Genomic DNA, 24,988 nt, shown 5'->3' with positions numbered 1-24,988 from the left:
GTTGATCCTTTAAATATCAATGATAGTTTTTATTAATATCACAATTATCAAACAAAATAACATGACATATCAACATAAAGTAATTTTTTACATTTGGGACGGGTTTGGGTATGGGTTCGAGGTGGGTACCTATATACCTGTTACCCGTCCCATACCCGTGTTTTGAAATCGGAGAAAACCCATACCCATACCCAAACCCAGTCAAAACGGGGAAAACCCGTCAAATTGGATTTGGTTTGGGTGGGTAACCGCGGGTCTGGGTTTTGTTGCCATGCCTATAAACAGTCGCGTAGAAATCAAGAGGTTGCTGATATTGTATCTTCTGAGTCAACCTTCAACTGAAAAGCAGTGACAAACAGACTGATAAGAACAATAATACATTACATGCAAGATAATATTTTTTTTAAAGACAAACATCGAGCTTACCATCTCCAGATGATTCAACAAAGAACTGTGTAACATCTTTTTGAGCTTGTCACAGTGATCAACCATGTGACCCATTCTGATTAATTCTTCAAGTTGGTGCAGTAGCTGCTCAATAGTTGTGTACGGGAACCAAAGAGCAAATGGTCTCTTTCTTTTAATTATATCTGCTGGCCTCTGCAGAATGTGGACATTAGCAACATAAGTGAATGCACAACATATCACTGTTGTAGCACCATGAAATAAATATCATGTGCTGCATAAATTTGCCAGTAGCTACTACACTGCATAAATCATGCAAATTTATGTTGTCATATCCAATGTTTTAAAAACCAAACCAGACATTGAACTGGCAAGAACTCCGAGTCATGGTTCAATTGCTTTAAAATGCTTAAACCGGGACTATAGACAGTGCCAGTTCACAGTTCAACCGGTTGAACCATCCATTTCAGTTTTAAGAACATTGGGAACTCTAATGATAAAAGTGATTGAATGTGTACATCATACAAGCTGAGCAAATGATTCTATCCAATTTCAATGATAACAGTAATATATTCAATCCGTAGTAGTAAAAAAGTGATTTACCATTGAAGCAAACGATTCTATGTACTCGAGTAAAAGATAAGTAGCTTCTGCATATCGACCATAGTTGACAAATAGCTGAAACAAAGATGCAGGATTTGATTCCCGGCCAGTCATCCCCCACATTTTTTCCTTTTGACCCTCCTGCCAAAAGTGACAAGCCATTAGCCACGTAAACAATATCATACGAAATCCCAAATTATAGCAGCCAAGGATACATGAAGTAAAAAAGTTCATTCCTCATACTGTGTAGTACAGATACAAGATGTGCCAATATAGATTGTGTCAGGTCGAAATTGGTTGCTGCCCAAGCTTTTAATCAAGAGGCGTGTAAAAGGATATAAAGAGGCCTGGATGTTGGCGTCCCCATGAAAGTCCAAGAAAATTACCTTGAACAACTGAACAAGCCAAAGAGGCAATTCAATCTTGGGATCTGCTCGGAGAAGAGTTCCAGCAACAATAACCGGCAACCTACCATGAAAGTCCTTGTACTTCTCCTGCAATTTTCAAGCAGTTTCAAAGGAAAAAGTGAACTGGCGACACAGAAAAATGTATTTTTTTCAAATAAATAAGAAACCGAACAACCAAACCACCCAACTTAAGAGAAATAAATTATCAAGCATCATGAGAAATATATTAGAGCACAGGAAACAACCATATAAAATCATCTATACAGCTGAATAAGGTTCAAATGAGTGTCATCTTATTGACATGGAGCATGGTATACTATTTCCAGTGCAGTCAATTTTTAGAGGTTTTAAATTCCTGCCCACACCCTTTTGAATGTAGGGGGAGTTTACTAGAACCACAAGACTTGGCTCCAACTTACTAAGAGACAAGACACCCATAATGAGTTACAGATAAAATAAAAAAGTCAAACGAAAATGACACTGCCCTAGGAAATACTAACGCTTACTTAAAAAAAAATTATCTTCCATAATAAATTTATTTTCTAACAAAAATAATAATCTTGATACTTGTTGAAAAAACTTAACTTCTCAACTTGATCTCAAAATATACACCTGCATAGAAGTTTTCCCTCTTATTTCACAAACCCTCTAATGGATTATGGCACAGGCCCAATTTAGAGTGTAGGAACATAGCCAGTTAGTTTGTGTTTATACTTATAATGCGGAGGCCCATGGTCCAAAAGTTCAAATCAATGGACTCAAATTCTCCACCACTTATAAACACCTTAGTTTTCTTTCTTTGTTCCCTCCAATGTGGGAACAAGAAAAACTAAGGTACTATAAGTGATGGAGAGTTTTTGAGTCCATTGATTCGAACTTTAGGACCATGGGCCTCCACACTATAAACACAAACTAACTTCCTATGTTCCTACTTTAGAGGAAAAAAAAACTCAATATGTTCCCACACTCCAAATTGGGAGAGTTCCAAAAACCAACAGAGTTTGTGCAATAAGAGGGAAAACTTCTATGCAGGTGTATATTTTATGATCAAGTTGAGTAGTTATGTTTTTTAAGTAAGTATCACGAGTATGAATTTTTCTGTATGAAAATTTCTCCAATCACGGCCCCCCTCCCCACCAACATATCTAGACTGGTTGAACATAGAATAAAATCAACTAAAGGCTAACATATAAAAGAGGAGAAGATACGAACAAGATAAAGCTTGAGATTTGCCCAACGACTATTTCTGTCCGTTTGTGGAGCTGTAGGAATTGTAACAGGTGAACCATGAACAACCATCTCAAGCTTTGATGATGTCAATAAATGACCATGTTCCCTGAAGCATCAAAAACATTTATCAATCATAGAATGCACAGTAACTTTTGAAAGGAACAGTTAAGTGAAAATTTGAAAACAGTAAGTACCAATATACTAAATTAGTAAATGAACAATAATAAGAACAAAACGTAAACCACAAGAATGACTGATAAGAAACAATAAATCAGGTATCTTATTTCAACAATATACAATAAAAACTGTTTAAAAGGTAAAGATAAGAAATATGTCTGACGTACTCAACCCAAGTGGACTCTACTTTATCAAGACAGCATTTGATTGCCATTTCAGATAAAACTCTTTCCAATTCCCTAAAGAGAAAGACCAAATCACTGATATAAGCATATCAATACATATATACAAACAAAGAAACACACGCACACAAATTGCACAGGGGTGTAAACCTCTTCAGTCCAGAACCCTTGAAAAATCTGAGAAGGATTGTAAAGGCCATATCATATAAATTGTTTTGGACAAGAAGATCAGCCAAATCTGATAGGGCACCGTGTTTTCCTTGAAAACGAAAAAAATGGTAAAACAGGTTCAAAATTCTATTAAATGAAAGCAAATTATATAAAAAAATTAATATCATCAATCACCCTGGAAGTTGTCATAGGCTAGAGACAATTCAACATAAAAAATACACCGAGAGACTAACCAGAAAATGTCCACTTGACGTTTATCAGTGACAGCGAATACTCTGCAGAAGTTAGCACAAACTCGTTCTCAAGTTTTTCAATATCAATGGTGGATTGCCACTTTTGAGGCTCAGCGTCATTCTCAGCTGGTGCATTAAATTAAAGAAAATGATATCACCACCCCTTCAATAAACATTAGTACAATTTTTTAAATGCTAAAAGGAGAAATTAATTCAGCCAGAGGAAATGAATGTAAAGACATCTAATGTTAAAAGGTAAAAGAATTCAGAATAAAAGAAAACAATGATAACATCGATGGAATGAAACACCACCCTTTCCCTCAACATATCCACCAAGGCTACCCTTTTAAAACGACCTAATATTAGCACAGATGTGAAGAACAAGCTATCCAGTATATAGATTTACTTTATAAGAATCCATTCTTCCCCAAATATTTCATTTTGCTAAAAAATATGGAGAGGACAATTTTCATACAATACAACATCATAATTCATAATGAAATGATAACTTCATAACAAGCAGCACGGTTTTTGTTGTTGAATTACTTACAATATTCATCTGGTGTTCTTTTAGCTTTCTTACTTGGATAACATTCACTCGTAAGAGAATTTCGGTCAGTCAGCGAATCAATCCATGTATATGAAGGATGAACAAGATGCAATGCATTGACTGCAGCAGAGAGTGCGTTCAGTCTCTCTTGCAACATCAAGGAACTTCCTTGGTTATCTTTCAAAGGTGCTTCAGTTTTCAAACGAGCAGAATACATGTACATGTAGTTTGCTGCACGTCGCCAATTATGCTGATGTAATTGAAATGCATAGAGCAACTTATACAAGTTTGGCTTTGCAGAAATATCTGATCGTTCAGCCTACATGTTCCACAGTGAAAATGGAATAACATTAAAGAAAACAGCAAAATTAACAACACTCAGATGTGTTCAGTCAGGCCATACCTTCCAAGCCAGCTCTTGTTCTACTTTTTCTACTAAACCAATAAGGGGAAGTTTGTTACTGCAAAGAATCTGTGGGAAAAAGAGAAGCAATCAAGATTAGGCGAAAATACAATTTAGAACATGAGTAGAAAATATAAATTTGAGGTAGAAAATTATTGGCATGCACCATCCTTTTAACTTATAACTCTCAGCATATTAAGTGAGAAATAACAGCATACTAGAATTAAAATAATAGGAAAATGTACCACAATATCATTTACACAAACAGGAAACTCGTGCAGACTTACACGTCGTTACAAATTATATAGCTGCAAACGATGTAATAGGCAGTAGCGGAGTATTACTACTATGTTATAAAATTGTGTACTTTAATTAAAATACGCTCAGAATTATCTAATTTTTACTTAGTCGTGACCTTTGTAGCACAGACACTTTTGATCGAAGACGTGTCCGGTGTCCGACATTTGTCTGAGTCCAACATCGACATGTCACCAACACATGTGATTACACACAAATATGTTATTTTCTTAAATTACTACCGGTGTTGATGAATCAGTGTCAGTGTCGAGTCCAGTGTCCATGTTTGTGTCTGTGCTTCATAGGTCATGACAAATTAATATTATATTAGCCAACCTTTGAGGAAATAGCCATCAACATATTCCAAAATAGATTACATCAACATAAGAAAAACAACAGTTAGAGCTCAATTAACATAGGACAGTCAGAAGACCACGTCAAAAATTATCTAACCTTTATAGAACCTTGTTCATAAAGAACAATTATAAAACGCCTCAAACAGATGTACTTGCTCTCCTCATCTGGATTTGAAATTATTGCACAATATGCATCATAATACCGTCCAAGATCTAACGCAAATATGAAAACATTAGCCCATAATCGTCCCTTGATGGTTGTCACTGATTCGTTAGCAGAGTTCTCCGTGCAATTTTCATCTTTCATATGCAGAGCCTCATCAACTTGCTCAAGTGCAGCAAGAGCAAACTGGCAAGCACCTTCACTAATGTTATAACGTTCAAATAACTGCATTGCCCATTGATAGTATTGAAGCTTCCACGCTGCAATTGTCGTACAGCCACCTGTATAAAAAACACATGTTAATAAGCAACTAAAACTTGAGATTCTGAATGCTCGAGATCATTAGATTTCTGCTACTGGGATACCCACTAAAACCAAGATGCGGAATCCCAACGTCAACAGATAAACTCTGAAGAGCCTCAGATGCACCATTTCCAGATGCAGACCTGCAATTAAAAACCAATAAATTGTGATTGTTCACACGTTTAAGGCACTGTGATGATAACATAATTATATTATTGATAAGAAAGAAGAAAATACAGAAAATTAGACCAAGGCATGATCTCAAGCCCATAAGCTGAAGCCAAAATGGAAAAGTACCCCCCCTTCTCTCTCGTTTTCATCTATTTTGGTGTACTCTATTAATTTACATATGTGCTATTTTTGCTCTAGGTCAAATACTTTGTTTGCAATAAATCTTTTTCAGGAACTTTCTTTACATTTAAGATCTACTACTCGGTAATTTCTGTTATAGCTAACAGATAACATAATTCTACATTTTCCGACTCAACCAGCAATCTAGATCAAGTCCAAAAACATGGTCTAGTGATATCACGTGTTTGGGCATAGATCTACTACTCGGCCGGATTTCCATAAAAACCGGAAACCCAGTGGTTTCCGTTGACTCAACGGGTCACCTTATATAGATGGAAATATGGTATCTTGCTCTGGATCGGGCAGCCACCGCTGCCTTCAGTTGTGCACTGGCTAGAGGTACATCGCGGCACCTTCCGTTAGCTGGAGGTAGTAGAAGATGGTTGGTTACAAAGGAAATAGTAAAAAAGAGCAATATACCAATATTAGAAAAGTACCGAATTGAAAACAGCAGCAGAGGAATCTAACACATGGTTTTAAGAAGAGAATTAGTAGACCAAAGGTTTGCTATTTTGTTTTAAATAATTGTGATTAATTAATAATAAAGGAAAACATAGCACCATGAAAATATAGAATAATAAGTGATGGCTCATGGGGAAGTGGTTTTCACTTCAGCAAGTGGATGACATTGGGTAGTGTGTGGCTTAGAATGGTGCACAGAGAAGGGGAACAGTCTGTTTACGCTAGCGTAGTCATTAGAAATAGTAAAAAAAAAAAAACCTTAAATGGGATGAGCCCATAAACTGAGAGTTGCAAAAGCATAAATCTAGTTAGAGACCGGTTCAACTAGTGACCCAATGGTTCGGCCACGCACTGACCCAGTAGGCCGTCCGGGTCGATGACTGTTCTGAGTTTTAAAACACAGCTTATTTCACTGTTTTGCGCACTGGAAACATCTTCAAGAGGGCTGCTGCTGATTACTTTGGTACTACTGTGACTTGAGAGTTGTGTGTTGCCATCATATGGATTTTCAATCTAAGTTGAATTGAATGTGAGTGGTAATTTTAAAACATTTTTCTCATCAATGTTATTTTATTTGCATGCATGTGTCATTAAATATAAATTTGTACTATGATCATATGATTTACATGTCTCTCACTCCCCCCATCCACAGTCTTAGGTAGAATCTCCAATTTTGACTACCTTGATCTTGATCTTGATTAAGATGGCTTTGGTTTAGACCTTTTCAAAATGAAATTAAAGCTCAAACCTAACCTAAACTAAAGAGAAACTAACCAATATCACTTAACTACTTGACCAAGTGATCAACTCAGAGGCTGTAAATGTAAGTCTAAATAATGCAACCAACTCAGTAAATTAGTGTACCTAAAGAAACAACGAATGGCATCCGAAATTTTTTTGTCCTTCTCTGTTGCATGCAATCCACACTGCACTTGGGCAAGTAGGCAACATCCTAGAAGATGATGGCGTATGCACCATCCACCATCAGCATCTTGAATACTTTGGGATGTTTTCTCCTTTAGCAAATGTGCTTCCGCCATCATAAGCAATTGCTTTTCAAACATTTGTAAATTGAAATATTTAATACTTTCAGTGAAGATAACTAGGGAAAATAAACCATGTGAAGGGACCAAATTCCCATTCTGGGAAGAAAAGTAAGGGCAAGTAAATAACCTCAGCAGCACGATACTGGTCATGCTTGAAAAGGATAAACGCAAGATCTATAGAACGACTCAAGAAAGTAGAAGATCCACCATCCTCGCCCCAAATTATCCAACTGATGAAGTCCCTCATCCTATGTATAGAGCTTTGCATGTTTGAAAAACATTCCGAAGAAAAGTGGCTATGGTCTAGAGATGAATTTCCAACATTTAGCAAAAAAATAAAAGCCAATGTTAAGTCACATCTGGCGAACTTCTCATTCCATATATGTTTCCCCATGCTGTTATCTGTATTTATGAGCAAAAAAATGTTAGCATAATATTGGTGGTATGGCGTATGTGATCAATTTAGAAACTGATGACTTATAGCTGAAAAGTTAGTCAGTTAAAATTAATGTGTTTGGTAAATTTAGTTGTTGTAAATATAAAAGGATATAATTATTTAATTTATATGTATAAAAAAAATTCAAAAATAATCTGAGATATCAATCAAATCCCCTCCCTTTCTCTTCCTCTCTTGTGGTTTGCTCTCTCCCCCTCGCCACCATCCCTTACTCTTTCTCGCTTCTGAATATTGAGGAAGAAATCTAGAAAAAAATCAGTAAACAAATACTCCTTCCGTCCCAAATTAAGTGAGCCTTTTGGTTATTTCACACATATTAAGAAAAGTGCGTGAGTGAAAGAGAGAGAAAAATAGTTTTAAGTGCCCTTGTCAAGTATTAGTGCATTCACCATTATCATAAATGCAAAGTGGAAGATATTGAATTGGGAGTGATGAAAGTAGTATTAATTAGAGTGTATAATTGGAAAAAGGTAATTAATATTGCATTGAAAAGTCAAATGGGTCAATTTTTTTTTACAAATGAGTCGCTTATTGTGGGACCGAGGGAGTAACAAATACTCCCTCCGGAATAAAATATAAGCAAAAATGGTAGTTGAAAGGTTGGTGTATGCGAACTAAATTTTTAACCACACGCATTGAGCTTTCAACTTCCACTTTTGCTAGTATTTCATTCCGGAGGGAGTACTCCACAATTGAATACTTGAGTGAAAAAATACAGCCTCCAAACTCTCAAACAAATTACCCTTTACAAATACTCGGACGGTGTGGCCGGTACAAGAACCAAAAAACCCTATTGTAAAAAAAGTATGACAATGATCTTAATCAAATTGCTTGGTAAAAGATCCTTCTGACATAAAATTGATTTTTGCAATGAGTCAAATAATAAATGAATTATATAGTTCTTTCGTAGTAATATGAGTAACAGAGAAGATGAAGAATAAAAAATAATTATATAGTTCTTCTTTCGTAGCAATACGAGTAATGTGAGTGGTCAGTAGTGTAGTTGTATAATTTTACCAAAAAAAAAAAAATATACAATGCAATTAAAATAATAAGGTTAAAAATGTAAGTATAAAAAGCTATAAGCTATAAAAAAAAACTATAAGTTATAAGCCCAAACGCTACTTGAAATAGCATCTCAAAAAAAGCTATAAGCTAGTGAGAAAAGCTTTTTGCCCAACACATTTTATTTGACCAAACAAGCTTATAAGCTTGTCCAATAAGCTAGCTTATTGGCATTACCAAACATAACCTTTATCCCCTTATTATGATAAATCTGGGAAACCATGGGAAATTGGCATGACTTGAGTAATAACACTACCCATGACTCGAGTAATAGCACTACCATGTAAAATCAAAGTCTCGCCATATAAGACAGTTTTGATATTGATTTAGCCCCAAAACCTAAGATGGTTAGATATAATAATGGGGCACCGCATTATTCACGGACCAACCCCAATAGAGTTAAGCATTTGGGGTGGCTGGAAAAACTCAAGTCCCAAATTAATATGATATAAGTCCTAAATAAAGCATTTAAAGCATACACAACTTACCTTACCAGTCGGTTTTGTGGAGTTAACTATTGCCCCAAAACACGAAATATAATGTACCTAAATCATACAGCCTACCTATTTGCAACGTTGAAAGTTTTGAATTGAAGTCCTCCGTAACAGCTGGTGCAGCCGGTGTGATGGCAAAGAAGATGATGACCAGCCACTCAAAAATAATTTCTTGAAGCATCGGAACTAACTCTAGTTGTATTTTGTTTATATCATCAGGTGACAAGTGGACCTGCAAGAAACAATTAGTCAAAAAATATTAATATGAAATGCACAACATTTTAATCTATATTGAAACTGCATTATTCTGGCAAAAATGACTTCCTAAATACTTCAAAAACTTCTGCATGAAATATGTCTATGCGGAGCTAGACCAAGGTCAACCATTAAACAAATATTCTAGAGAGCAATGCTTGAATTCCTCAACTAGGACAGAAGTATCCATTTATTGTATTTGCATGACAAACATACTTTGTTCTTCATGAAATTCAAACTCACAAAAATCCCAAACGTATATCTTAGGAATTAGGATTGAATTTGGCTAGTCTAGAGTGAGTGAAGTGAGCAAATCAAGGGTTGTTATTTCAACAAACTCGTGATTTGGTATGGAATACTTGCAATATCCACCTTTGATTTATTATTAATAAAATGGTCTATAATACTCACTATACTCTCTAAAGTGAATTGTTCACTTAACAGGAGTCAAATCCTATAGAATTTGGGTTGAGTCTAATTGAACCATACAAAACCGACTTATAAGGTGAGGGATGCCTCCCACTTATAAACTCATTTTCAGGTCATATCACCTCCAACATGGGACTCTTTAACATACACACTGACGCCTAGGACAGGAGATCTAGATCAGGACCCAAGTAGCAAGAGAGTGTGTGGCCCGACGAATCTTTGATAGGCTCTGATACCATCTTAAAATTTGTTTGGGTCTAAATCAACCCAACAAAATTGGCGTAATATGAAGGATATCTCCCACTTATAAACTCACTTTCCGCATCCAATTGGGCCTCTTTACCAGTATATGATTTTCCCCCCATGTTTTTATCATATCCATGCTTAAAAAAAAATTGGTCATTGTGGCATTAATTGGCCACAACAAATGCAAAGGATGCTAAAAAATAATTAAAATCTTGAGTGACCCCGACATATTCAGTTGATCTAGTGGATCAGTTTGCCAGCAGCTCAAGAATTGACAAACATTAAACTCAGGATCAATTACATCTGGCACAAAACTTTCAAAATTACTATTGAATGAAGGAAAACAGAAGAAAATGTAATCTATCTTGTGGAAATTTCAAATAACTATCATATTTAATCTGAAAATAATTTCAATTAAGTAATGATTGCATTAAAAACATTTGCAGAAGAGATATACAATGTTAGGCTATAGAATATGAGTGGTTAAAAGTTAGTAAGTTGATAAGTTTGTTAGGTGGTTATTAAGAGATGTTATCTTGGTTATCCTTGGAAAGTCTTTAAATAGCCCTCAATTGGTAGAGGGGAAAGATGGCTTTGAAATAATTAAATTATTGGACTAGAGAATTATCTAGTGTGAAAGGAGAGTGCTCCTTTGGGTAGCCAGTGCAAGGTTATCTTCGTTGTAAACCTTATATTTCTTCCCTTTCAATCTCGCTACACTAATAAGAAACCCTCATTTGTTTGCAATCTTTATTCATTTGAATCTGTTTTTACACCACTATTCTAGGATTTTTTTTTCTTGCTCAAAGAAAGGATCAACTTATCTTAACCACCACCTTACAAACTTATCAACTTACTAACTCTTAATTACTCTAATCATACAATAATCTATATTCTATATCCTAACATACACAGCTTATTTTCCATCATTAAAACCCCATAGTCTCTCAGCCGAAAGCACTCCGTCATTAAAAAATAAAAAATAAACCCCATAATCTCTGGATTAAGATACTCTCTATTTTTCAAAGAAATGGAGGGATCCATTTATGAGGAGATAGACACAAATAAGATATTAGTGAGACCCATATATTGTCAGATTCTACTATATCAGTAGTGATTATCAATATGATTCTCAATTTAACCTGTTAATGAGATTTTAGGTTGGAAAAAAACAAACAGACAATATTTAGCATTATACGAATATGAGCATATCTATCTATGCTTACACAATAAAATTGGTCATTATGGCATTGAGCCCATACACAGATCACAATATTCCTAAGTGACCCCAACTATTCAGTCAATCTAGTGGATCAGTTTGCCAACAGCTCAAAAATTGACAAACATCAAAGTCAGATCAAGTGCATCAAGCACAACTTTCAAAATTAATATTGACTGAAGGAAAACAGAAGAAAATGTAGACTTTCTGGTGAGAATTTCAAATAACTATCTAATTTAATTTGAAAATAATTTCAATCAAGGAATGCTTACATTAAAAACAATTACACAAGAGATATACATTACGAATATGAGCATATCTATCTATGCTTACACAATAAAATTGGTCATTGTGGCATTGAGCCCATACACAGATCACAATATTCCTAAGTGACCCCAACTATTCAGTCAATCTAGTGGATCAGTTTGCCAACAGCTCAAAAATTGACAAACATCAAAGTCAGATCAAGTGCATCAAGCACAACTTTCAAAATTAATATTGACGGAAGGAAAACAGAAGAAAATGTAGACTTTCTGGTGAGAATTTCAAATAACTATCTAATTTAATTTGAAAATAATTTCAATCAAGGAATGCTTACATTAAAACAATTACACGAGATATACACAGCTTTGTAATGAGATTTTCCAGTTGCTACCATGTTTAATTAGACAATACTTTCAATTAGTGGATGCTTACAGTAATTAAAAAAGCAATTGCACGTATGAGAATTTACATATAGGAAATGTCTATAAACTCACCTGACCGCTGATGTCCACCAAATAGCTTAAAAATAGGAGAAAGTCCCAGGCAGATTCAAACATCACTTTTGCAATCTGATACGAAGAATGTACCATGACGGAAGAATTTATGTTTGATGACATTTCAGAATCAAATTTAAGCATTCTTTTCTGAGGAACCAAAAATTTCAGTAAACCCTCAACTACATTTAAAATTTTGTCCCACGAAGAAGCTTTTTTGTACAGGCCTTGAAGAGACAAAAACATGTCAACAGAGAGTTTTCTCAAACTTCTATGATCTGTTAGTTCCTTCTGCGGGAAAATTGTATGATCCCCAGATGCAGAACTTTGGAGCACTGGACCTGGTATACAATAACCAGTTTCCAGAATCTTCACTATACAGTGAACAATATCTTCAGAAGAGATCGTCGGTGCGGTAAAAAGTGATTCATAAAATATAGAAGAAGCAGTTTTTCCCAATTGTTGGCTGAAATTCATGACACACAGAAGCAATTCAACCAAAATTTCACATTCAATATCATCGTCAAATAAATCCATAATGCCTGTGAGCTCACTAACTTCATCTGAAGAACCTACAGAATACAAACGAAGTCCATATTAAGGAAAGCAAATAATGAATATAGGATAAAGTTAATTAAAAATGTCTAAGAAAAAGCCAGGTATATTTTTACTATGTAAAATTCATCAAGAGAGAAGAGAAAGAAAAGTAACCATAATTATTAATTACCCTCTACAATGCGCTCAATATCTTCCAAAGACCGAAGAAGTGAAACTGATTTTTTTCTGATTAAACCAACAGCAACAGTGGAGGAATCAACAAGCAAGCCATATACTGCATTGTTCTTGCACCAATTATGGAAATATCTGGCAAAAAAACACTTCCAGCAATGCACTATGGACACTTTTTCAGATCCAACCTATCACATTATAAAACTTGTCAGTAAATCAGCATACAAATTCCCATTAAAGGGAGGGAAAAGCAAGGCAAGAGATGAGAGAAATTGAACAAATATGACAACGAAAACCTCATGTTCTATAAGCGAAAGTATCTCCTTTTTTAGTCCATCTGCAGTTAATGTTTGTAACTCGGATTCACCCAAATGCCTGTTATACTCGGCAAGAGTTGCATGCAAAGCAGCATTATGATGAACCCCAGGAAGCATCAGCCTTCTTAAAAAAATAGAAGATACAAAAGGCAAAATATCATCCTGCAGAAAAGAAATAACTGACAGTCATACTCCTCCTTATAATATATTTCTTATTTTATTGACAGAACATTTTTAAGCATATGAGAACTCCCAGCCTGATAACAATCAAAACTTGCATGTTACATTGATACAAAAAAGTTGTTTAGTCTGGCATTGGTCGTTCAAAGCATCAATCAAAAGAGTTCATATTATTCTTTAGAAGCGAAGAAAGATAAGTTGTCTATGCAACCACTAGTAAACATTGGACAGACACGTTTCAGTGTAAATGTTGCACATCCAATAGAACTAACCCCTTGAATTGATACATATAGATTTTATATCATGAAAGTTTAGGGAAGCCAATTCCAATTTCTTTTAAATACATCATTTACAAGCACCCAAAGTGTTTGACTGAAAACCATCACCTTGTTCTTAGAGTGGGAGTAACCATCTTTATGTAAAATCATAATTGGCAATAGGCAAGCATAGTACAATTATTTGAGCATATACACATGAACATAGTGCAACTAAGGTTCATAGATGCATTCAGTGAATTGTAGAACATAACTCTCCCACTGATATGCAAATAACAAAGGAATAGAAGGCCACAAAGACTGAAGATTAAAATAATAAATGATGCGATACCTTTGAGGATGAAAATATTGAATGTGTGATGCGCAAAATTTCATCCGCAAGATGCTCTGAACTTTGAAATAGTTGATCAGCAACAAATTCTTCCTGTAACGCATAGGAAAATGCTTCTACCCTGACAAAACAGATTAATGGTTGAGCAAGAGCAGTGACTTACCCACATTAAAACATACAATGAAGGTTTAAAGTGCAGAACATATGACACAGGTATAAAACTATTTAGACAACTAATTAACTTTTGGGTTAATTATGTTTTTGGTCCCTACAAAATTGCAACCTTGTAAGTTTAGTCCTTACTTAATTTTAATAGCATTTTTAATCCCTACAAAAAAAAAATTTACTTATAATTTTAGTCCCTGCTAAAATAAATTTTGTTTAATTATCCTTAAACTCTTAAATTTTTTAACGATTCTTTTTATACAAGTTTAGAACACTATGAACGGTTCATTTACTAAAAACTATAATTTTTTAACATGAAGTAAATTAAATATGAATTTTTTAAAACGACAAAAGTTTAAGATATAAGTAACAAAAATATGGACGTAGAAATCAAATTTTTGCGATATTTTTTTTGGAGGACCTTTTAATAACGTTCTTAACACGCCTGTAAAAAATTGTTGAAAAACTTAAGAGTTTAAGCATAAATTAAACAAATTTGGATTGAGTAAGGACTAATATTGAGTGCAGAAATTTTTTGTAGGGATTAAAAATGCTATTAAAATTAAGTAAGGACTAAACTTACAAGGTCACCATTTTGTAGGGACCAAAAACATAATTAACCCTTAACTTTTTTATGGGATAATTTGTTCGCGTTGTCCGTTGCAACTTTAAATGAATATATCATCCCATAATCAATTTAAGCTGCATTGAATGTAACTAATTCATGTATAACAATCCTTTCAAATGTGTGGTAGCATATATTAGTTACCTACTCGTATCCAAATTTTCAGATGTTAGACCTAAAATAATATGGTGAAAACTTAAAAAATTAATTGGATTCCTGAAAAAAGTTTCCCAAGCAAATAGTGCAGTATTAGAATATATAATATATTAACAAAGAATTCGGTCCTGCCTATGGATAAAGATAAATCTGCCACTATCAATGGACAGTTTTAACCTTTCTCAAATCAACTAGTAAAATGCTAAACAAATGAAGATAAAATTCCTGGTTTATACTACAACCGCTACTATGTACCAGCCTCTTGCCAGTGATGGGATCGCCCTCTTGAAATGCAAAGTAAGGCTGCCCCTATAACAGGTCCACAATTGGCCTGACTCTTCTTTTGGAACTAGCCATGGCACAGGTTGCACTTTCTAATACTAACACGCCATGAAAATATGCTTAAAAGAGCAGCATAGAAAAAAAGATAAGAAAAGGTAACGTACTCATCAATATTTGTAGCCAACAAGTGTGATACTAATTCATTATCCTTCAGTATCCATATCTTATCCGACATTAGTTTAACGTCAAGGCATCGTCCCTGGATTAAATGAAAGCAGGCTCACAACTGTAGCAAAGATTAAAAAATAAAAAAAAAACAAGAAAACACATCTAATCTATGCTTATTGAAAAGGGCAACAAATTACCTCTTCCAAGGAAATAGTTTGCACTGAAGGCTCCATAGAGAGAACAATTCTATCCCCAAAATTATATAGGATACTATGTAAAGAGATCATCTCCAAATTTCCATCCTAGAACATTGCAAACATAGCAATACAACAGTTAAAAACGCTGATGTTCCAATTGAGAAGTTAATCTTTAAAGACAACTCAGATTTCTGTCACTAGTAAAGACTAAAGAATTTAAAGTCTTAAACCAATCCTTATGAAGTCTCTCTACTTTAAAGCAGGTATTACTAAAACTGTATGCACTACAAAAATTACTAAATAGTAAATAATAAGAGATATCAGATTCAACCTAATTGGAGGAGAAAAGGAAGGAAAAATGGAAGAGATGAAGAACCACATAGTGACAGAAAACAAGTGCAGAAATGAAAATATGAAGCATCGAGTTAAAAAATATGGGGGAGAAATGACTTTCTAAAGTTTGGTCTGTGTATTTGAGTGATAAAAAAGTCTCTGAATTAAAACAAACCATGTGCCACAATCTCTAGACGTCAGTTAAAAGGTCTCAGATCGAGGCATCACCAATCCAACTCATTAGCTGAGAGGCGCACAACATTGAATATGGAAATTTAATAATATTAACGAAGAGGTTTATCAATCACATAGATCAAAATTTTATAGCTAACAAAAATAAGACAGTAAATTTGTGGGTAATTTACCACTTCATATGTATTCTACTCTATATCACCAAATTTTATTTCTTTTTCAATAAGCAAATGCATAAACATGACATTTTAATTTGTATTAGACAAAATATAGTTCTTTGAAACTCAAAATTAAACAATAATCATCAATATGAAGGTATCCTCACTGGACTTATCTCAAACTGTAATCTATTTTAAGCCATGATCATGATTTTTCTGATTTTGCTCGTTTAAACTTCAAACCCAAAGTATATAGATCACAAACAAACAAAAATGATTTATAGATGTACAAACGATGACGCTAGAATAAGACTGCAGGGTTATTTTCAAAGAGCATTTACATTTAAAACACTGTTGTCGATGCGGAAATGTGGCGTGGCACAGCCAACCCCAAAAGTGGTGTAGCGCGAAGCGGGCGCTATTTTAGCGACGCGGTAACTAATATTAAAAAAAAAACATATTAAAGAAAGTATGAAAAAAATATACTTAATATTAATATCAATGAAATATTAAAGATAATTAATTGATTATTAGTATCAAATACTAATATAAAAATGTGTTTAGTATTAATATAAATGAAAAGTATATGTAATATTAATATAAATAAAAAATATATTTAGTATAAATATAAATAAAATATATATTTCTTTGGTACAATATAAAAAAAAATTAATATTAATAAAAATAAAATATATATATTTAATATCAATATAAATGTATTACTTATTTAAATAATTTATTTTTATATAACAAAACATTAATAAAAAATGCTAACGAAAAACAGATCCAATTTTAATTTTTAACTTAGATGTCCATATTATTCAGTTACGATGCAGCTCACGTTTTGGGTTTTTTTATTTGGGCTTTAGTTTAATTTAGAAGGCCGTATAAATGGCCCAAAGAGACTATGTATATTTCAGGAACCCTAAATGCTTCCACACACATCTCCCTTTTTCATACTTCTCTCCTTGTTCTCTTCTCTCTCGCTTTCTCTGCATCTGTTCTTCTTTCAATCCTTTTCCCCTTATTTTCTTCTCTCTCTGCATCCTTTCTTCTCTTGATCCTTTCTCTGCTTCTTCTATTGGTCTCCTACTCCTCTTTTTTCTCCTTTTTTGAACTGGAAGGCGGTAGCGGCCACTTTGACCCGAATTGGCACCATGCCACACAGTTACAAATTGGCCGCATCGGTCGCTCCCCAGTTTCGCACCGCACCAACGCAGCTGGGTGCGGTGGAGGCATTTTGGCCGCGCCAGTCGCTTTTGACAACAGAGATTTAAAACATAAACTCTTCCATCCAACCAAATATACATTTTTGCCCCCACCCCCAAGTTAACAGTCTAGGTGGTACACACTTTGAAACATGTGTCAGCTTTCAAACTGTAGACATAATCAAAGTTTCTTTCAAGTGTACATGTAAGCATAAGATAAGGTAAACATGACCAACATTGTAGATATGTATTTGTATTTAACAAATGAGTAGGAAATAACAATGCCTTTAATTTCATACCGTTGTATGTCTGCACAAGATTGCCAAAGGAATTACGCTTGAATTGGGGTCAGATTGACCCACCCATAACCTTAAAAAACTAGCACCTGAAAAACAAACATTGAGTGGTTTGAGCATATATGTGTTTGTGAATACGAGTAAACATAAGAACAAGGAGGTCGTGATATATAATTAAACGGCGGAAGGGAAACCACATTCAATTAACTTTCAATCATATTTGATATTGCAGCAATAAGAGACAAATAACATTATTATTCCCCAAAAATAAAAAGAAATGCCTTGTTTCCTATAATCCATTTCTAGCTTATTGCATCTTACTACCATTTTTTCTGAGATATTATGCACAACCAGGAACTTGATGAATTCCACTGATCAAAGATAATAACATTAATACAGGAAAGGAAGTTTATCCGGTACCCTGCCATTTCACCAATGCCCCTTAAAAATAGTGCTCAACATTTGATCACCTCCCACTTAGTTTGAAATATAAGAAATTTCTATGTTGTGACTTAATAGCAGGCAGCACTATAGCCGAGTGGGAATGGGTCATGGTGCAACGTGAAACACTGGCTAATGGCTATCCACGTTTTGCATTAGCAGCTGCTTATCGGTTAGTGTTTGTAATGTCATCTGATATGATATACCTAATTTTGAATTTTTTTTAGGGCTGTTTTATCATTTCCCAATCTAAGTTTAGAATGCCCAACCTCTCATCCCAATTTTGAAACACAAGAAACGCTCTGTTTTTGCTGTGTTTCTACGACTTCATAGACCAAACATAGCACAGCAACAGCGACTGTGTTTGCAGCGGGGATTGTCAGGTTAAAGTTATCTACCCTTTATTGGCTTTAGTTTCTAGGTTTTTGCCCCAGTTCGGGAAACATACTAGGAGTTTCTTTCCCGGTAGAGTCAATAAAAGAGCTGCGTCTCCTTTTGCTTTAGTTCATTTTGATATTTGGGGTCCTAGTCGTGTTGTTTAATGTTTGGGTTATCAATATTTTGTTACTTTTATCGATGACTTTTCTAAATGTACTTGATATATTTTAATGAAAAATCGTTCAGAAGTTTTCTCAATATTTAAAACTTTTTGCTCTGATACCATATAAAATATGTAAATTCTGTGTGAATATTTGTGTCTATAATGAGATCACACTGTTGTATTTATAATGGTGTTACAATAAATACATTGAATAAGCACTAAACTAGGAAGTTGTATAATCCTAGGAATATTGAAAATCAACTAGGAAGTTGTTACACTTATAGGAAATATCTACAATTCATAATTCTAACAAACTTAAATATAAAAGAATAGTTAGAATTAAATCGAGACAGTACCTGACATTGCCATTACACCCATGTTATGACTAAAGACCTTGCTATGAGATGCTAGATCCCAAATTCGTAATGTCCCATCCAAATGAAGGGCAAACACAAACTTTTTCCCGCAAAACTCAGAAATTACCAAGTCTTGTACAGTACCCACAAAATTACCCCTACAAGACGTGATTATTGAACATATTAAAATTCATAATTAGGGAAGGTTCAATTCGTAACAGGGGAAAGAGATTGATAGGTGGAAAAGTTATCTAACATAATGTATTTTGATTATTGGGTATTAGAATTTAAAAAGAGAATACCTTGATATTAAACCCCATAAACGGCCAATTCCAGCTTCATCTCTAAGCTCATGCACAAAGCCTTCATGGAAAAACAAATTCATTATAAACCAATAAAAACTAATAAACAAATATCAACAAATTTCAAACAGGAACAAAATTTTAACATAGTAAAAGGTGAGCTTATGTTGTTCATTTGATATAAAGATGAACCCATCTCTATTTTCCAATGCAATGTCAAAATGGTAAACAAAACCAGGCTATCTAAGTCTACGAGAGCAGTCCCATTGCAATCTCAAGTTCCAAAGAACATGCAATTTAGTGAATTACACGCATAATTACAACGAAAGAAGTGGAACATGGCAGGAGAAAATATGAAATGCTAGAAATGGCACATGCAAGAACTAACAAACAAACAAACTGAGATAACCATACCATGAGCACTTGGGTCAAGTACACCGAGTTGGAATGAGAAAACCGGTCCATTACTAGTACCAATAACAAGACACCGAGCAGTTGCTGTTACGGCGGTTATGGCAGCATTATCCGGAATGTAATCACGCACATTAAGCTCAATAAGTTCATCCGCTGGTAAAATAGAACCCGACCCATATGCAGAAACATTTCGAATTCTCAATAGATAAGCCACGCCAGACACAGTCAACACATAAAGCAAGTAAGGAAATCTAGAATTTCCAGTAATCTGCATCAACAATGAACACAACTTCACTTACACAAACAAAAACAATCAACAATGCACAATTAGACATAGGCCCTGTTTGGATAAACAACTTATTTGCAGCTTATAGCATAAGCGCATACCATGATAAGCACTTGTGTATAAGCTATTTTTTATAGTAAAATATAAAATAAAGCTAAATTGTTTCTGTATAAGCTATAAGCTATCTTGAAGAATTTATGAAAAATAAGCTAAAAATAGCTTATGAACAATGTCGTAAGCTTTCCTATAAGTTACCCAGACAGTCTAACAAATTGTTTCAGTATAAGCTACAAATTGTTTCAGTATAAGCTATAAGCTGTTTGTATAAGCTATCTTGAATAATTTATGAAAATAGCTTACGAACAATGAAAATGAAAATAGCTTATGAACAATGTAATAAGCTTTTTCATAAATTCTCCAAAACAGTCTCACAAAACTTACGTCAGTAAATAAGCTCAATCAAGCCAATCCAACCAGGTTCATAATAATTGATTGTTACAAATTATGAATAAGCAAATGTAACCTCGTTTTTGCAGATAAACGCGAATGGATAAAGCGCATCAGGAAAAGTGAATCTGAGTCCAACACGAGGAAATTCTTTCGAAGCAGTAAGCTCAAGCAATTCCAAAGTTTGAGGTTGCGCCTTATGAATTCTCCTGCTCAAAAATAAAAAACGAATCAAAGCATAGATTAGTGAAACGGTGAAAATTTTGAAAAAGTTAGGGTTGAAATTGAGGAAGGAGAGGAAACGAACCAGATGAGATATGTAGGATGATCTCCGATGACGGAGCAGGAAGCGCGGTCGTCGGTGATGGAGGCTGCACCGCCATCGACGGTGATGATGGATGAAGAAGGTACGGTGAGGTCGGTCCAGCGAACGGCGTCGCTTCCGATGATTGGGACTTCTTTTCCGGCCAATGGCCACTGAGTTCCCATTGTCGTCGATCGGAAACAAAACCCTAAACGCAGTAGGGTTCAGGGGTTTTTGACACGAGGGTGAATGAAGAGTAGTGACTTGGCGCCCAAAGTGTGTTAAAATATTGATGCAACAACTATGATAATTGAATAATTCTTTCAAAAAAAAAAAACTATGATAATTGATAATTGAATAAAAATGAATGTCTAATCCAATCTAATCTAATGGAATTAGAAATCAAAATTGTTTATTTGGAAAATGTTTTTTTTTTTAAGGATCAAAAAAGGATTATATAAACAACGGTGGCGGTTCCCATTTAGCACAAGGTGTACTCAAGAGGTCGTCACAAAAATACAAGCTGTGTCAATGTACAAAAACCGAAACAAGTGTCAGTCGATACCCAAGCACTGTAACGGGTCCGACCACCATCTTTGAGAACCTAAAACAAAAGTAACGTTATTAGCATTAAGCCACCACAGAGAATTAAATTTGACCTTTTCCAACAAGTCTAACATGGAAGTTTGAACGTTATTGAATAGTCTGTTGTTTCGTTCATTCCATAAAATCCACACTCCCAATAGCCAAAGAAGTTGCATGAAAGATCCATGTGTCCTCGACGTTCCTAAAGCGTTTGTAAACTGAAAGAAATGATCATGAACATTATACGGATCAACTCCATAAACACCAAGCCAATTCTGTATATGCTGCCATAAAGCACCAAAAATATTGCAACGAAAGAACATATGAAGAGTTGTTTCGTCATTTCCACACCCCGCCACACAGTACTTACAGTACTTGGCCGTGGGTTGTATTATGCCACGCCGGAGCAGATTAGTTTTTGTTGGTAACATGTCCCGCAGTAACCTCCAGGGTAGAATAGAGACCTTCAAAGGTACCTGTTTAAGCCAAACAAGATCTCCTATGTCGTCACCTATATGATGCGCCTGGGTTGTTAGTATCTGACATGCTCCGCGCACGTTGTAACCCCCCGCAATGTCAAGAAGCCACTGCCACCTGTCAAAAACATCAGACTGCAAAACAAAATTATCAAGTAAATGGCAACACTCGCCTATCATCTCCTCCTCCCAATCCCACAAACGTCTCCGACATCCCCACGCTGCTCCCCCATCCTCCCAACCAAGAGAGAACATCTCAACCACCGTACTTGACTTATTCAGCGATAAGTCAAACAAGCGACTAAAACGCCGACATAAAGGAACATCTACAAACCACCTATCATGCGAGAATAAAGTATTAGTTCCTGTCCCTACCTTAATAGCCACCCTGTCAGTAAACCAACTCCCTCCTTCACTTCCTACTCCGTCCCTAATCTTCGCTAACTCTCTCCACCAAGTAGGAACACTCCGGCCCCCAACCGCTCAGCCTCCTCACCATACCTCGCCACCAAAACCCTATACCATAAACCTCTTCTATCCACCAACATCCGCCAACACCATTTTCCTAACAGAGCTAGATTAAATTCTTTCAACTGCCTCACCCCCCAAACCCTCATTTTCCTTACGTAAACAGATAAAGCTCCAAGCGATCCAGGAAATTTTCCTGTTATCCTCACTCCCTCCCCAAAAAATAATTTTAAAAATAGATTCAATGGAAGAGATTATACCTGACGGAGCTTTGAAAAAGGAAAGAGCATAGACATGCAGTGAGGTCAGGACAAATTTAAGAAGAACCAATCGACCACCAAAAGAGAGAAAATGACTGTGTCATCCCGTCAATCTAGATTTAATGGTATTAAAAACAGGGTCCCCAAATGCCAGTCTCCTAGGATCACCCCCAATCGATAAACCCAGATACATGAACGGAACTTTACCAACCATGCAATTCAATATAGACGCAGCCTCATTCAACCAAGAATCCGCAATATTAACACCAACCAACAAACTTTTGTGAAAGTTCACCTTTAAACCAGACATTACCGCAAACAAGGACAAAACCGCGCGTAATGCTCGTACGTTGGCCCAACTTTTGACACCAACTAACAGCGTGTCGTCAGCGAACTGAAGATGGGAAACCACAGTTGAGTTTGCGTGACCCACCCCATAACCAGTGAATAAGTTATTCTCCACCATCGATTTCATCATGACATTTAACCCCTCTGCCGCCAAAAGGAAAAGAAACGGCAAAAGAGGATCGTCTTGGCGCAACCCCCTTTTTAGAGGAAACTCATATGTGGGACTACCAATAACTAGTACCGAAGCAGTTGCTGCTGTTACACACTCTTTTATCCACTTTCTCCATAAAACCGGAAACAACATTTTGCTCATCATCGCATCCAGATACCCCCAATCCACCTAGTCATAAGCTTTTTCAAAATCAACTTTAAAGAGCATTAATTCCTTCTTTGATTTTCTAGCCTCATCTACCACCTTTTTAGCTACAAGAATACCATCCAGTATCTGTCTACCTTTTACAAATGTCGTCTGAGTCTCGGATATCAAACTCCCCATGACCATCCGCAAGCGATTAGCTAGCACTTTCGACAAAATTTTGTAAAGACAACCCACCAGAGAAATAGGGCGAAAATCATGTAACCGCTGTGGGCTATTCACTTTAGAAATGAGAGCTATAAAAGTAGTGTTTATACCTCTTGTTAACCTGTCGTTCCTGTGAAAATCTGTTATGAAGTGCATGACATCCCCTTTGACATCGTCCCAAAAATCTTTTAAGAAGCCAAAATTCACGCCATCTGGTCCGGGACTTTTGTAACTGTCACAATCCCACACTACGACCTTTACTTCAGCAACTGAAAACGAATTAGTAAGACTACTTCCCTCCGTATAAGATAAGTTTCTAAAAGCCAAATTATCAACCCCCAACCGAATTGTATTAGAATCCGCAAAGTGCTCTTTGAAGTGGGAAAATACTGCGTTCCTAATAAGCTGCACCCCTTCGACAAGAGAACCATTGACCATAAGCGATACAATGGCATTTTGTCTTCGACGATTAGACAAAACTGAATGAAAATACTTGGAATTCGCATCTCCATCCTTCAACCAAAGTAACCGCGATTGTTGCCAGCTAATACTAGTATTGACACAAGACAGGGTGAATATCATTCGATATACCCCTCAATTCTTCTATTTCTTCAACAGACAACTCATCCTTAGCGGCTTTATAATCAAAATCAGACAACTGAGCTTTTAAAGAATCAATTCTTCCGGGTATGTTTTGATCATGAGCTGAATGCCACTCCTTTAGAGCTGACTTTAATAATTTCAATTTTTCTTTGAGTACAAAACCACCCCACCCGTTTATTTGGAAAATGTTAGTGACATTTTTTTAAATCAGGCTATTTCTAAAAAAAATAAAATAAATTGAACCGGATATCTCTACGCATAATCGATCGGTAGAACTAGGGGTGTTCGTGGTGCGGTTTGGTTCGGTTTTGAGGCTAAAAGTCATCCGAACCGCAAGATAAAAAAGTATGCGGTTTGGTTTGGTTCGGTTGACTTTTAAAATAAAATCCGAACCAAACCAAACCAATGCGGTTTGGATTGAATCGGTTGGTGCGGTTTTTTTAGACAATAATTTTTTTTGTTTCCAACATTAAAATGAAATTAAAAAGCTAAAACACAACATATTTCCAGTAATATTTTAAATTTCGTCCAACATTACAATTTTATTTTCATCCTACAATGTTCTCAACTACGTAGACCAAATTAAAATGTAGACAAAAAGTAATCCAACTCTGTAAGAATACAAAAGACTAAATTTTTTATCATTCTTTAAGAGTTCAAGTAGCACATAAATACATTTTTGAAAGAAAAAACAAAGAAGAAACTTAACAAGAGAAAAAATCTCATATTATTAAAGTTTCCATTGAGTTTCTATGAGTAT

At 35.3% G+C, this 24,988-nt stretch overlaps 2 protein-coding genes across 3 annotated transcripts; both read right to left on the bottom strand.

Moving 5' to 3' along the window:
* Position 1: 1 nt before the first annotated feature.
* SAR1 (SUPPRESSOR OF AUXIN RESISTANCE1) lies at positions 2–21,223 on the bottom strand. 2 transcript variants are annotated; one of them, XM_085725287.1, is made up of 27 exons: positions 20,969–21,223; positions 20,738–20,870; positions 19,929–20,196; positions 19,515–19,575; positions 19,213–19,370; positions 17,878–17,963; positions 15,688–15,792; positions 15,487–15,581; positions 14,095–14,215; positions 13,288–13,470; positions 12,990–13,179; positions 12,263–12,834; positions 9,425–9,587; positions 7,467–7,741; positions 7,158–7,345; positions 5,547–5,623; positions 5,112–5,458; positions 4,362–4,430; positions 3,959–4,277; positions 3,409–3,534; positions 3,155–3,263; positions 2,990–3,061; positions 2,628–2,751; positions 1,395–1,502; positions 1,009–1,149; positions 427–600; positions 2–338 (listed from the first exon to the last, which is right to left on the bottom strand). In XM_085725287.1, exons 1-27 carry the CDS (start codon positions 21,148–21,150, stop codon positions 297–299), a joined length of 4,488 nt encoding a protein of 1,495 aa, XP_085581413.1. In that variant the 5' UTR covers positions 21,151–21,223; the 3' UTR covers positions 2–296. The 2 variants fall into 2 exon arrangements, with proteins under 2 accessions (XP_085581413.1, XP_085581421.1); XM_085725295.1 differs by having other exon boundaries at positions 3,992–4,277.
* Positions 21,224–21,519: 296 nt separating this feature from the next.
* On the bottom strand, positions 21,520–23,418 carry LOC146955961 (uncharacterized). Its single transcript, XM_085748991.1, has 4 exons — positions 22,891–23,418; positions 22,507–22,706; positions 22,027–22,144; positions 21,520–21,834 (listed from the first exon to the last, which is right to left on the bottom strand). Exons 1-4 carry the CDS (start codon positions 23,416–23,418, stop codon positions 21,520–21,522), a joined length of 1,161 nt encoding a protein of 386 aa, XP_085605117.1.
* Positions 23,419–24,988: the final 1,570 nt, after the last annotated feature.

The sequence above is a fragment of the Medicago sativa genome, chromosome 1, assembly GCF_051527215.1.
Source record: "Medicago sativa cultivar Bolivia chromosome 1, Bolivia_mono, whole genome shotgun sequence".
NCBI lineage: Eukaryota > Viridiplantae > Streptophyta > Magnoliopsida > Fabales > Fabaceae > Medicago > Medicago sativa.
The sequence above is the reverse complement of the archived record's forward strand: the minus strand, read 5'-3'. Positions and strand labels throughout refer to the sequence as shown.

What these genes read in the sequence shown, in the direction of transcription:
- LOC146955961 (XM_085748991.1), bottom strand. Translation starts at nt 23,418, where the DNA reads ATGATGAGCAAAATGTTGTTTCCGGTTTTATGGAGAAAGTGGATAAAA. An exon ending in GACTGGCATTTGGGGACCCT is followed by an intron (nt 22,707 to 22,890) that starts GTTTTTAATACC and finishes TTTTTTGGGGAG; the next exon opens with GGAGTGAGGATAACAGGAAA. An exon ending in TATGGTGAGGAGGCTGAGCG is followed by an intron (nt 22,145 to 22,506) that starts GTTGGGGGCCGG and finishes TGTTTTTGACAG; the next exon opens with GTGGCAGTGGCTTCTTGACA.
- SAR1 (XM_085725287.1), bottom strand. Translation starts at nt 21,150, where the DNA reads ATGGGAACTCAGTGGCCATTGGCCGGAAAAGAAGTCCCAATCATCGGA. An exon ending in ACTTTCAACGTTGCAAATAG is followed by an intron (nt 7,742 to 9,424) that starts GTAGGCTGTATG and finishes TCATAAATACAG; the next exon opens with ATAACAGCATGGGGAAACAT. An exon ending in TAGAATCGTTTGCTTCAATG is followed by an intron (nt 601 to 1,008) that starts GTAAATCACTTT and finishes CACATTCTGCAG; the next exon opens with AGGCCAGCAGATATAATTAA.